Source organism: Vanellus vanellus (assembly GCF_965231255.1).
Source record: "Vanellus vanellus genome assembly, chromosome: 1".
Taxonomy (NCBI): domain Eukaryota; kingdom Metazoa; phylum Chordata; class Aves; order Charadriiformes; family Charadriidae; genus Vanellus; species Vanellus vanellus.
The window spans coordinates 100,285,179-100,299,602 of record NC_138905.1 but is presented as its reverse complement, the minus strand read 5'-3'; the positions used below and the strand labels follow the sequence as shown (position 1 = coordinate 100,299,602).

At 41.8% G+C, this 14,424-nt stretch overlaps 1 protein-coding gene across 2 annotated transcripts; it reads right to left on the bottom strand.

The window, feature by feature from the left end:
* Positions 1 to 1,243: 1,243 nt before the first annotated feature.
* LOC309686206 (TPA-induced transmembrane protein homolog) lies at positions 1,244 to 12,536 on the bottom strand. Of its 2 annotated transcripts, XM_082498772.1 has the most exons (6): positions 11,946 to 12,536; positions 7,283 to 7,406; positions 6,582 to 6,715; positions 5,578 to 5,648; positions 3,522 to 3,721; positions 1,244 to 2,524 (listed from the first exon to the last, which is right to left on the bottom strand). In XM_082498772.1, coding segments are annotated over exons 1-6 (702 nt in total). In that variant the 5' UTR covers positions 12,117 to 12,536; the 3' UTR covers positions 1,244 to 2,522. The 2 variants fall into 2 exon arrangements, with proteins under 2 accessions (XP_082354898.1, XP_082354897.1); XM_082498771.1 differs by lacking the exon at positions 1,244 to 2,524 and having other exon boundaries at positions 3,125 to 3,721.
* Positions 12,537 to 14,424: the final 1,888 nt, after the last annotated feature.

The following is a 14,424-nucleotide window of genomic DNA, read 5'->3' as shown; positions in this document are numbered from 1 at the left end:
ATCCCGCCGGCAGTTTTGGTGGCAGGGGTGGTCCCACGGGTGGATGCAGCAGACACACTGCTAGGACAGCGCAGGCAGCACTCTGCAGGTACCGCTGCACTGACAGACAGCTGAATCCGCCCAAAATTTCTATTGGCTGCTGTGGTTGCACAGACAACTGCCTGCCATGGGATTTTAAAGGACAGGTTGTACAGTCCACAAGCTGAGTTACCAGAACTATCTTGTCTGTTCCATTTTAACTGTGGCTCAGTTGCCCCAGTCATCTATGTATTAGCCACACTCCCTCTATTAAAATTAAGATTAAGCAATCAGAAATATCTAACTTGATGAAATAACGTGTTTTCACACTACTTTGTCCCTAATAGATGAGGTCATAACTAATTAATCTGGTTATTTTCTTTTACATGATCAACTTACATCAAAAAGATAAAACCAGGTACCACTTTTCGTGGGCTTTTTTGACTTTTCCTGGGCTTTTTTGACTTTTCCTTCAATTAGAGTTCAAAGCATGACTGGATGTAGACTGTAAAGTCAGACAGTTTCTGTTGAATATCACAACATCTTGCTACAATTCCACCTTCTTTCTTGTTAATTTATGGGGTAAAGTTGCAGAGGCAGAGGATTGCTGCAAAAAATTGAACGCTTGGCACCTTTTTTCTTTCAACTCCTAATGCACATAGAGGCGTCACCATAAAGAGGCAGAATCTAAATTATTTTTCAGTTCTTAGAAACAGAGTCGAGATAAAGAAGTTTTCAAGGGCAGATTCAGTCATCTTAGAGCAAACAGATCAAGCAGCGTCTCAAAGGCAAACCACTTTTCTGTTGCTGGTAGTTTCATAGCCTGCTACTTTTGGGATCATCCGTGAATTTTATCCTTCCCCAATGTAAGAATCAGAAGGAATAGCTCTTCTACTTGTATGCTGCATAGAATACTGCACCAAGAGAAATTATGGTTCTTACAGCCAACGCTACATCTTACAAATCAAGATGGGATAAAATTAGCTACAAATATGAGAGCCATGTGAACTACTAATTTGGTCCGGGCTGTTTCCCAAGCTCAGTTAAAACTCATGCAACAACAAATATGGGTTTGAGTGTACAGCTGAGTCAGACAGATGGTTCATACAGCTCTCAGCACTCAGATTTCTGAGGATTATTTTGCAACTCAAACAGCTGAAGGACTGGAACTGCTGAAGAATGAAAACAATGACTATAACAGTAAAAATAAATAATTTAATGCACTGTAAAATTGTCATATTACTCCTTAAATAAACTAGTAATATTAGAAAAAGAGAAACACAATTTCCCATAACACATTTCTCACAATACAAAAGGTTTCTTAAAATAAATTTGTCTATCCGACAGTACTAGCAGTTATACTGTTTATAAACAAATAACAAGAAGCTATACTTCACTAACACGGTAGTGAATCCATCACATTCCATGTAAAGTTAATGCTTAATTTTTAATTTTCATGTTATAGTCAATTACTGGCTATAAGTCTCATGGCACACTGGCCTGCACGGCCTGCTTCAGTGCCTTCCTCTTGGCATTGGTCCATCTCATCTGATCTCTCGTCAACAAGAACAACTACGTGCTGCCTTCTTAAGGCAAATATCTTGCCTCTGTTCATTTTATCCCCACTGCAGGGGCAGGGATTATAATTAGGGTACAGGCTAGTTTCTCTTTGAATTTACAAGTGTGGGTCATATAACTGTCTTTTTACGAGTAGCAGTGGCTAATTATTAAAGCACACAGCTAATTTGACCCTTTCAAGATTCCTGTTGCATTCAGATGCATTAGTGAACAAGACATGTTTCTTCCCAATGTTTCTTCCTTCTTCATTTCTATCTCACATTACAGAAGAGAAAAATAGAGCAGGTACCACCTTATCCAGAAAGACTGTAGGATGAACACAGGAATGATGAGAGTTGAAGCTCAATTTAAAAGCTGGTGCAAAGGTCTTGCATGTAGTTAAAGAAAATAGGAAGTGTATTTAAGTTTTCAGGCTGGTTTGAGAGGAAAGAACAACAGGGAAACATGGCACATGAAACTGGCAGGGAGAAAGTAGCAGACCTGAGCTTGCATGGAAGCGAGCATTAAGGATGAATCTGTGCAGATAATTTTGGATAATCCAAGAGCAGAAGAAAGGAGCCATGTGCAAGACTGCTCTTAAAGCTCATGCAGGGAATCTAAATTTAATCATAATGCAAGACAAAACAGAAATTTCAAAGCCAGCAGAGCATGCATCAGGCAGGTTACACAATTTTCACAAGAATGAAATGGGTTATTGATATATCAGGACAACAGTAAAGGAGGAGGTAGCGATGTTCTATGAGTATAACACTGTCATAAATATACCTCATTTTACGCTTACAATATTGCATCATAGACAGTATTTACAGGACATCTTTAGAACTGTTTCTACCGAATGCATAGCTTCTTTCCATGGGATTACTAATAGATAGGAGAAGCCCAGCTCTTCTAGGTGGCGAGGAAAACGAGTATACTTTCCTTCGTTACTCTGAAAGTTAAAACAGTACATTATTAACATTAAAATGAAACTTCAGTCAGATATTTCAGCATATTGTTTCCTGTTCCTTTTGCAATATGTTTTCTATGAATCCTGTCAATATACAAGGAGCAAAATGATATTGAGAATTAGAACTCCTGACTTGTTGCTGTCTTGAGTACCAAGAGTACCAAGAAAAATCAACGTGAGATGTGAGTTAAGCACAAATCTTACGTATATACACTGTATGGTGATGTGTTAGCCGAGGGTTATTCTGAAAGCACACAGGTGTGGCTCAGAAAGTGAGGTGGCAGGAAGCAGCTCCATGTATTGTTTTCAGTAAAACTTTCACAAGACTTTTATACTGACATTTCAGTCAAGACAAATTTAAATGCATTGGAATCACTATCTAGTCAGTGGTAGTTATTGGAATCACTTCCTAGAAAACCTGGAAGAATGAACATTTGGTTCCTTTAAAAGGTATGTCCTATGCATAATAAATTTTCCCCCAAAACTCTGAAAAGACAAATATCATGAGGCTTTTTCATCCTTGACTGTGGAAAAAAATAATCAGGAGTTGACCCCCAAATTACTTATGCTGTTTCACTAGGATTGAAATTTGTTTTATAAGCATTCAAATACAAATATATGGTGATGAGAAACAATTTTAGTTATTTGGCTCCCCATTATGGTGCACACACATACTAGGAGATTTTCTTTGTATGCATAAAATGCAAGAACAGAGCGAAAAATTTGGTTGGCATCTGTAACTGAGCAGTCTCATCCCTACCCCATTTCTAATCAGAGGACTAAATAGCGAATCCTAGGTAATAAGCTAAGCATAGCAAGACTTTCTTGAAAACGGAATATTTTACTGTTTTCTTGATATTGTTGTGCAAAATATATTTCCTAACAAATCTTAACATCTTTCCAGAAAGATTTCCCTTTTCTTCAGGTAAATACTTCAGCTCTTTGTAAAGAAACAATCCCTAGAATGTACAGCACTTACATGTTAACGTGAGAGAAGTTGGGTCAAGCTTTAATCTGTTACATTCAGATGTCCCAGGATTAAAAGCATCATCTTCATCATAAATATTTTGACGTAGAACGTTCCTTATAAAATCTGGGCTCATTGTGTTTTCCATAAACCCCTCTGTTGATGGTGGTACAGAAAACTTTAGCTGATAAGACACAATGGAGCTTTCATTACTGAAAAACAAAACAAACAAAAAAGTAAAGTATGAATGCCTTCAAGTCACCATTGGATCTTTTCTTTTTTTGAGAAAACTGACTTTTCAAACCAATCTAGGTGTGGATTTTTTTAAAAGACTTGTTCTAAAGAAAAGCATTATAAAAGAAAACTGCCATCAAAGATAACAGTTTCCTCCTCCCGCACTGCTTCTCAGAGCAGCTTTTGACGTTAACATACGTGAAGCCAACCTGAGACATGTTTTCAAATGCACAAAGGGCAAGTGCATTTGAAAACAAAAATGCACCTAACGGGGTGAGGTTTTCGGCACTCGTGCCTAAAAAGTACATAACGAGAAGAGCAGAGATGCTGCAATGTCTCATGCATAGGTCAGCTGAGAACCTGCAGAAAGGTTTGCTCTCCTGCTATCAGTACCTGGCGCAACCTAGCTGTGCTCCTGCCCCAGCTCTGGAATGGATTATGTAAACCACCCAACTGGATTCCATCTCTGGAGTTTTCATTGTTTGTTGTCTCCCAAATCCCCCACCTACAACTTGACAGTTACATTTTGTACACCCAGGATCTAAGACATCAAAGAAGAAATTGAATGGGGGAAGAGAAACAGAGGCAGAGAGACAGACAGACAGATCATCTAGTCAATCTGTATGCAGAAATACAGCTTTGTATTTGGTGTGTAAACTATAATTTTTACACATAAACTTCACTCATTGAACAGAGCCGGCATGCCCAAGGCTGGCAGTACAGGGGAGCACACTTCCCAAAGTGCCCTCAAGACTGTCCCTTGTCCCAGCCCAGGTAAGTCTTCCTCTGTCCTTGCTCTCTCAAGGGCCTTGGGCTTTTGAATTTACTTCCCATGATAACCTCCGGTCTTTCTAATCCCTTTTGTAACAGTGCCTTTTCAGAAGTCCTTGGGGAAGCTCTCTGACCACCTTCCCTTGCCTCTCTGCTATCTCTCCGTGGCAGGGCCGTGCTGCAGCTGATCTTTCCAGCCTCAGTTTTCCCTCTGTTGCTCAGCCTCCCTCCTGTTGTAAGTCTGTGGTGTCTCCATAGATTAAAACTTTACAGTGAAGTCCTTAGCCTTCCTTCAGCACCAGTTTCTGCCAAGAGTAAGACCCTCCCTCTGTTCCAGCTTGAAGCTTTCTGTTGCTGCTGCAAGGCAGGCCTGGATGTTTTTTCTCTATTTTCCTCCACTGCTACTCCTCTGTCCCCATCATCCTTTGGTAGCTGAGCTTCTCCTTCATGTGTAAGCATCTCCCACCCAGGCTAGCCTAGCCTTCGCTTTCCCACCTGCTCTGCCCCTGAGTCCAGCTCCACCAGTCTGTCCAACATGCTGTGGCTTTGCGATTTGCTCCTGTTGCCCAAAACAAAGTGGGGGGAAAAAATGATCCAAACAAACCAGCAATGCAATATTACTGTTTTGGCTCTCTTGACTTGTATGTCCCTGTTGCCTTAGCTCTTTTGGGAACAAGAGTCCTCCCCTCCCGATGAACCCTGTTTTATTTATTTAAGGCTATTTAAGCCATGTCAGTCTCAAGTGGTTCCACCAGATAATTTTCCTTTTAATAAACGTCCTTGAACATGTTTATTAAGGGCTGAACTTGGAACCAAGGACAACAGAGGTAATATTGAACAGCAACAAAACATTACTCTCATTATATATTATTAGCAGCACTTGCCATTTACACCAGAGGATCTTTCAACCAGTTTTTACTACCTTTTTTTTTTTTTTTTGTAACTTTCCCTCAAACATCCTATTCTTCAAAAATTTAAATGTTGTGCATATTTACTTGGGCACATGTATGTCTCATCAAAAGCTTGGAATTTTTGGATAATTTTGGTGAGAAAAATTGCTTACCTGAAATAAACCACTTGAGCTGATCTAAAGTAGCGTCCTAGGGCTGGAGATGAACTGTAGACATCTGTTAACTTGGAAAGAAAAAAAGAAGAAAAACAATATTTCTTCCATTCACTTTCTCTTTTCCCCATAAAAGAAGATACAGCAAATCATTCTTACAAGGTGTTTTAAGGGGCATAAACACAGGTGCTGAAGGTTAAATACCAGCAAATATCTGCCCTGGAAAAGGAACACAATCTTTTTAAGCTTGACAGACAGACTAATCTGTGTGTTTGAGTGATTGCTGTATGACTTTAACACAATGGAGGCATTCGGAGTAAACTAAAAGTACGCGCTGAAGTTGCCATGTGCAATTTATATTGTTCAGCTTGGGTTTTTATTAGTACCAAAAAAGCCTTCTACTCTTACTTGATAGAGGGAAGGGTCACTCTATTGACACTCCCTTTCCACAATGAGTCAAAACCAGCACTGCCATACCTGCCCAGCTCATTTCAGCCATAAATCAGAGCTGTAATGGCTCAACAGAAATGGCAACTATAAACCCAGACTGTCATTGTGTACTTACAGGAGAACACAACACACAGGATTTTTAGCTAGCATTGGTCTTAGATGACCTTCACAGGCCATTTCTAACCTAAATTATTTGATGATTATATGAAAAAAGTGAAGACTACACCCCAACCATTACTGAAATTTAGGAGAAAAAAAAATAAATCAGGCTTTTCTCTTTTGTTCCCTTTTGTTTTGGTTTGGTTTGGGTTTTTTTTTGTTTTTTAGTTTTTTAAAATCAACATAAGCACACTCCTTGTGTGCTTAAAAGCAGACAATTCCTTTTTCTAGATCAGGACTTAAAATTATACTAGAAAAAGTACAACTCAGAATTTTTTTTGGACTTGCAAATGACTGAGTTGCTACACAGAGAAACAGAAACTTCTTAAAATGGAAAACTCTGAATCTACATTACAAGCAGAATCAGGTTTGCCAAGAACTATGTCAACACATACCCTCTTAGTAATGTCTTCAGAAAAAAAGTGCGGGAGACCACACATTAACTCCAATGTTCCTGAAAAATTGCGATAAATTCCACTATTTAGTAGTGCATCAGAATCCCAATAGTCATCTTCATCTGTGTAAATGTCTAATATTCAAAAAGAGATAGAAATGGAAGGAAAATTTTCCAGTTAGCAGAAATATTGGTAAAAAAACCCTCTTAGCTTTCTCCAGGGTAGGTGTCTCACAAATTTCCTTGGTAATGACTGCCTGGGAGTAACAGAAAGAAAGTACAAGTCACCTGAAGAAAAGTGACAGCGCATTGAAGTCAATCACCCACCCTCATTAGTGAAAGTCAGCTGCTTTGGGAGCCTGACAGGCACTGAAATCACGTGAGAAGATATAAGTTATCCATTGCACCTCTTGCAATGTTACAAGCATAATTTCCATCCTCATCCCCAACTCTGTTCTCATAACATTTTCTCACTTAGCTATAAACTGGAATTGTCATCTGATCAGGATGCAGGTTCCTTGTTGCCTGCTAAACTAAACACGTTCACATCCACTACTCAACACACCACCCTCTGCAGTCAGCATCCCAGTCCCTTCAGCAGTTTACAGAAGTTTAAAGGATACTACTGTTTTATTTGTGTTATATTAGATTGTACATATTGTACATTTTTACTAGAGGGCAAACCGGGAGTGAGATACTTACTAGAATAAAGAATTAGGCTGATGAGAATGACCAGGAAGAATACTAGAAAAATTGTAGTTATAACCATCCATAGTTTACACTTCCAGAAAACTACATTCCCGCATGATTTCCAGGGATTTCGCTCCTAGTTACAAAAGGAAGAGGCATGTTGATTAATCAAATAAGGTGCGCAAAAATATTTAAGCAGGTCTCTACTGTAATGCTTAGAAACAAAAAAACCCACATAGATGGGAGAGTCTCATTTGTAAGCAATGCCTCACAGCTGGGGTCCCACCTGTAACTACTGCTTCAGGTGGGAACGTAAACCTGAAGAAGGCAAAAGCCATTCACAGGCAGGCTGTTACTCGAAAAAGAGATATAACGTTCCCCATTTCACAGTATCACAGTATGCTAGGGATTGGAAGGGACCTCAAAAGATCATCTAGTCCAATCCCCCTGTCGGAGCAGGAACACCTAGATGAGGTTGCACAGGAAGGCGTCCAGGCGAGTTTTGAATGTCTCCAGAGAAGGAGACTCCACAACCTCCCTGGGCAGCCTGTTCCAGTGCTCTGTCACCCTCACTGAGAAGAAGTTTCTTCTCAAATTTAAGTGGAACCTCTTGTGTTCCAGCTTGAATCCATTACCCCTTGTCCTATCACTGGTCGCTACTGAGAAGAGCCTGGCTCCATCCTCATGACATTCCCCCTTTATATATTTATAAACGCTAATAAGATCACCCCTCAGTCTCCTCTTCTCCAAACTAAAGAGACCCAGCTCCCTCAGTCTTTCCTCATAAGGGAGATGCTCCACTCCCTTAATCATCTTAGTTGCCCTACGCTGGACTCTCTCCAGCAGCTCTCTGTCCTTCTTGAACTGAGGGGCCCAGAACTGGACACAATATTCCAGATGCGGTCTCACCAGGGCAGAGTAGAGGGGAAGGAGGACCTCTCTCGATCTGCTAACCACCCCCCTTCTAATACAGCCCAGGATGCCATTGGCCTTCTTGGCCACAAGGGCACAGTGCTGGCTCATGGTCATCCTGCTGTCCACCAGGACCCCCAGGTCCCTTTCCTCTACACTGCTCTCTAACAGGTAGCTCCCCATCCTATACTGGAACCTGGGGTTGTTTCTGCCCAGATGTAGGACCCTACACTTTCCCTTGTTGTATTTCATGAAGTTATTCCCTGCCCAAATCTCCAGCCTGTCCAAGTCTCTCTGGATGGCGGCACAGCCCTCTGGCGTGTCAGCCACTCCTCCTAGCTTAGTGTCATCTGCAAACTTGCTGATAGTACACTCAATTCCCTCATCTAAATCATTAATGAATATATTGAATAATATGGGCCCCAGTACCGACCCTTGAGGCACTCCGCTGGTTACCGGCCTCCAACTGGACTCTGCCCCATTGACTACGACTCTCTGGCTTCTCTCCTTCAGCCAGTTCGCAGTCCACCTAATTATCCGGTCATCCAGTCCACACTTCCTCAGTTTAGCCATGAGGATGCTGTGGGAGACCGTGTCAAATGCTTTACTGAAGTCAAGGTAGACCACATCTACCGCTCTGCCATCATCCATCCACCTCGTTATTTCCTCATAAAAGGCTATGAGGTTGGTCAAGCATGACTTCCCCTTGGAAAAGCCATGCTGACTGCCCCTAATAACCCTCTTATCCTTGATATGCCTTGAGAGGGCACCAAGGATAAGCTGCTCCATCAGTTTCCCAGGGATGGAGGTGAGGCTGACCGGTCTATAGTTACCCGGGTCCTCCTTCTTGCCCTTTTTGAAGACTGGAGTGACATTTGCTTTCCTCCAGTCCTCAGGCACCTCGCCCGTTTCCCAAGACTTGGTAAAGATGGTGGAGAGTGGTCCAGCAATGACTTCAGACAGCTCCTTCAGCACCCGCGGGTGCATCCCATCTGGACCCATTGATTTATGGATGTCCAGGTTGCTTAACTGGTCTCTGACCCAGTCCTCATCAACTAAGGCAAACTCATCCATTTGTGAAGAATTTCCAACTCCTGAATTACCCATTAAACTGAGGTGCTACAAAGGTGCTTTCATGGCTTCTTTTTTGAACTACATCTATTTGATTTGCATGTTCTGCAAGCTGTAGTTTTAATGTTTGCCACCCCTGCCAACCAAAAAGATGTCTGTGGAGGGATTTCCAGAATCATTCACCTCTGCGATGTTGATGATAATGGTCTGCATTGCTCCTAGATGCCAGCAGCCAAAGCATTATTGCATTAAAGAGCACTCTAAAAAACCTGAGATTTTTACAGTCGGCCCCCTTTTTCTTCAGAAGATTGGAAACTTGAAAGCTATTGAGTGTATTTAACAGAAAGTTCATTACAAATCTCACCTTTTCTTGAAGATCACAAGGAAATTTCAAAGCAATTGTGCATACCTGTGCGTTTATATAGGAAAGAAAGGACAATACTTGCCTTTCATTTAATTTTTAATAAGATTTAAGACCATGGAAGAAATTAATCTTTTAATTAGCTACCCTAGCAGTACTAATATAGAGAAAAAAAAAAAAAGAAAGAAAAAAGCTTAGGTGACATAGCAAAACAAATAAAAAACTCCAATTATTTTGTTTTACAGACAGAAGACCGAAGGAAGGGCATGAATCCCTAAGTAGACCACGCTGCCTTTTTAATTCCTCCTCCTCCACCATAAATCCAGCAGTAAACTCCATGTCCTTTTTGACATCAGTACCCGGCAAGGAAAAGCACATGCTGTAGGTTGTGTGTGGGCCGCACACGTGCAGGTTGGCAGGAAGCAGCTGCTGGCTGGAGGCACTAACCCAGGCTGCCTTCCTTTACTTTTTGAACTTTCTAAGAACCCAGCGTAATAGAAAGCCTTTCACTGATTTTAACTGACATCCACCAGCTGGCTTAAAGCTTCTTTGGGGGTGGCAGATGAACAGGGAGATAAAACAGATACCCACAGAAAGATCTTACAAGAGTCATTTTTTCAGGAGCGGGAGCAGAGACAGGGTAAGCACTCTCTGCAGACACCTGTGCATGTAGAACTTCATTTTGGTGGACAACAAGGGGCAAAGGTTGAATATGGTTTCCCTTACAACATGCTTTTGGGTGTGATCATGTTTACATATATATATATATTTTTTTTTAAATCTATTAGAAGAATGAAGCTTCAATTTAATACTTGACATTATTGTTTTGTATTTGAAAAAAGAAAAAAAGCCAGTAACTACTGCCTGGAGTACAGCTATGAAATCAGACATAGTAACATCAGTTGAGACAGACAGTTACCAAGCCCAGGTTTCAACCCGACCACGTATTTAGACCATCACAAAAGTGTAATTCTTAATCTCGCATAGCAAACTGGCTCGATCTCAAGCAAACATTCGGCTCTCCAACTATCCCCTACCAGCCCAGCCAACACCCTCTGGACATTGCCCGTTTACATCGCAAGACTGCCGGGAGGGAGCAGCAGCAGAGAAAATCTCTCCCCGGTGGGCAGGGCAGTTCTGCTGATTAACCTGCCACCTAAGCAGGAAGCAGAGCCTGATAATTTTCCAGCAGCCCCTATAGGATAGGAAGCCAGTTGCCAGAATCAGCAGAAACAGAACCCAAATGAAAACTCAGTTCGGGGAAGGGGAAGGCTAACCAGAAACATAAGGGTACAGTTTCTCAAGATAGCCGAGCAGATCTAGCTCACCCCTGCCTCTCCTCTACCCTCATGTTCCTCTTTGCACCTCCCTAGAATTTGCCTGACCCTGCAGCAAGCTGTTTCAGCTTACCAGACCAGAGGAGAAGTGGCCGGCCCCGATATAGTAGAGTAAATGGGGTTTTTGCCTAGCCAGTGGAATGAATCAGCCCACAGAGATGATCAGTGGGGCTCACAGGAGGAAGCAGTCACTGCTGCTCAGCCAGGAGCAGGAAGGGAGGGGTGGCGTGACTAATACTCTCAAGCTCTTGGGAGGGTTCAGCCATCCTCACAGAAAAGTGGGAAACTTCTTCGCTCTGCCACAGATATTCCCTCTGCTCTTAAGTAGTGAAAATCATTGTACAACAGTCACCTGTGAGTACGTATTACTCCTCTGCCAGCATTGGTCTGTTCCATAGTTTTAATCTAAACACTGGGAGCTACCTCCTTCAGGACTCACACACTGGTCTTAACTGAGGCTTTGGCGCACTCTATTCATACAAATTCGTAATTGTTAGCAATTGAAAATTACTCAAAAAATAAAAAGAGAGAGAATCCAGCATGGTCTGTTGCAGGACATCCTATTCTTGTTTTGGCAGCACTGTTTTGCGACTAATTTGTTCTGAAAGAAAGCCTGTTTTTATTATGGCTTTCAACTTTTGTCCTGTCTGGTTTTGAGCCCAATCCCACTAACAGCACATAAAAAGAGAAAGCAAAACTTAGAGTACCAATTACAAACGCATTTTCTAAGTTAAAGTTCACAAACAGCCAAGCACAAAAGACAAAAAAAAAAAAGCTTAAAATCCCACTCCAGTATTAGGATACTTCATTGAGAAGAGGAAAAGAAGCATGTTTAACAGGTTTTCAGCCTTTACTTTCAAGTGACTAACCTTTCCCTCTCCCTCAAACACCAAATTAAACCACCTCTACAGGATGTTCCTGCAAAGTATCATTTCACTTGCTGTGTGGTACTTTCCCCAAGAGCAAGCAACAAATGATCAAGTGAAATTCCTACCTTTCTCGTTCGAGCATTTAGAGGACTGCCATGATCAGCCTCACTTTCCTCCATGTCGTTGTCTTCTTGTAGTTCAATAACCTCATGCTCCTGACTAGAGTTTTGCCTTTTCATAGCTGCTCTATCTGCGCGAGGACGTCTGACTCTGAAGCAAGCACGGAGGCAACTCATTTCCTTCTGGTTTCAGCTGCAGTTATGGTCAGTAGCAGTTCTGGTACGAGGCTGGAAACGGTAACAAGGAGAGTTGAGATAGCTTTCGCAGGAGTGATCTCAAAACACTGATAAATAAGGGGAATTCCTTGGAAGGACAAATAACGTCGTCTGCACTATCTACAGAGAAACAGGAGGCGGAGGGAGTATCGATTTGCCCAGTAGTCGGAACTACAGCCCTCAGCTATGCAATACTAGGTTTTCCAGTTTGTCCACCTTACTGTACCAGCTCCTGACAACCAGGTGACTAAACCTTCAGCAATGCTGTCATTTGCTGAGACAATTTTGAAAGGAACCGGATTGCTTTCCCTACTGCTGTCAGCTGAAATGGTAAAATATTATTGCTGTTATCCACGCAGCTAAATAAACAGATGTGGTTCTGAACAGCACAAACTAAGTGGTTTGGTTAGGCTGTGAAGGGAGCTTATAACATCCATCAGCACTTCTAATTTTAGTCTCCCTGTACAGCCAATAAAGAAATGAACACCACTGACCTTTGTGTCACGAACTGCCTTCTCTCTAGCTGTTATGCAGCCTAAAATCAAGTCTGCTGTTAAAGAACCATGTATGCCTGCTCACATACTATCCAACCTAAACCTGAGAAGCTGCTTCCATGTAAAAAAAAACAAATGAACAAATCTGAAGAAAAGAGGAAGATGGTCTTCAATTTCAGCTTGTGCTCTACAGGGCATGCTTTTACGAAGCAACTCATGTCGCGAATTGAGATCTGGTGGGTACCAGCTTCCCACACGAACTCTCCTGTGCTACTTAGAGTCCCTAATAACAATTTATTGCAGCCAGTGGCTGATTCCCACCCCTCCAGTGTCCTTCAACCTACCTCCTCTCATTTCTTCTGCTCTGACTCCATCCTCACGTTTATCCTTTCTTCCCACAGAGCACCTCTCTCCCCTCTGGATCAAAAGGGTTGGGCAGGCAGATGGTAACTGCACTCTTGCTCACTCTCTTGTCCCAGCACAAAGAGAACAGCAGATTAAGAAGAAAACAAAGCCTCTTTGTCCAACTCCCTCCCTTGCTGGCTGAGCATCCACTCATAGCACTGGCGCCTTCTTTTTCCTGCCAAATGCTGAGGATGCTTTTCCTCCCCCCAGATTGTGCAACTCATCTGGCTATTGATGCCTGGAGCATTCCCAGGCATTCAGATTCCTGATGTCATGTCACAGCCATCCAAGCAAAGGCACTCCATCAAGCTGAGCACACGGCTTGGTTTCATTGAGCAAATAAAAAGAAATACGAATTGCATACCCCACCTTTTGGTTCTGGAGAATCCTTAAAACTCCAGAGGACTGAGCGTGAAGCTGAGCAGTCATCAAGGTCAAAATGTGTGTCTGGATCCACAAGATTTTACCTGGGACATCTTCATGAGAAAAAGCCTTTTCCTGCTGTTTCTCAGCACTCCTGCTGGAGATGAGCTTCATTTATTTCATTTTCACTCCCAATAAAAGACCTTACCTTCCTACTGAATTGTCTGAAACCAAAACAGTTTTTCTAAGTCAAATGAGTTAATGATTATAGATCTCACCCTGGAAAAGGCAAAGTCCTTTTTATTTACATCTGAGGAAGGAGCTCCTTACAAATTCTTGAGCTTCTTTAGCCTGGTTGATCCAGTTTCCACACATGGTGCCTTTCTTGCATGTGAAGTAACTGACCTTTTTAATGCAGGGAGCTGCAAAACTCTTAAAGAAAATGGGAAGTTAAGAACCGATCTGAACTTTCTGGCTTAGGCCTTTATCTAAAAGAGAACAGCAGGAAAACTGTTTTCTTCCGTAGTGAAGACATCTCTGGTTTAAATATAAGGAAAAGAAACTTGTGCCCTTAAATGTGTGCTTCGGTAAAATGGGCAAGTTAGGCTCACATTACAAAAAGAGGAATCTCCAAGGTACAAGCGTAGTTCTGATTGCACCTGGGGATTAAAGTTTCAGAGGCACAATCAAATGAATAAAACTTAGCCACTTGCATTTTTAGCACGTGTTTATTAAAAAGGAAGATGTGAATGAATGACTGGCCTTTAAAGATAATAAACCCCCTAAAATATGGGCTTCAGGTAGAGCTTATGTAGTAAGTTTGACAGAAGCATTGGGGAGGGGGAATGCCCAACACTAGCACAAGAAAGGAGGGAAAAGCAATATCAGTGTTAGACGCAGGAATCTCACTGTGTGAAGATTACAGTGCTAGCTCATTCCCGTGTTTTCCCCACATGCTGCGAAGGTGTGTCTAAAACTAAACAGGGAGCACATATTTATGTATTGTA

Excerpts from the sequence above, each read along its gene's own strand:
- LOC309686206 (XM_082498771.1), bottom strand. The coding sequence starts at position 12,116 with ATGAGTTGCCTCCGTGCTTGCTTCAGAGTCAGACGTCCTCGCGCAGAT. Across the intron at positions 5,649-6,581 it reads CTGAAGACATTACTAAGAGG|TTAACAGATGTCTACAGTTC; the intron begins GTATGTGTTGAC and ends TTTCTTTCCAAG. Across the intron at positions 3,722-5,577 it reads GCTCAAGTGGTTTATTTCAG|TAATGAAAGCTCCATTGTGT; the intron begins GTAAGCAATTTT and ends TTTGTTTTTCAG.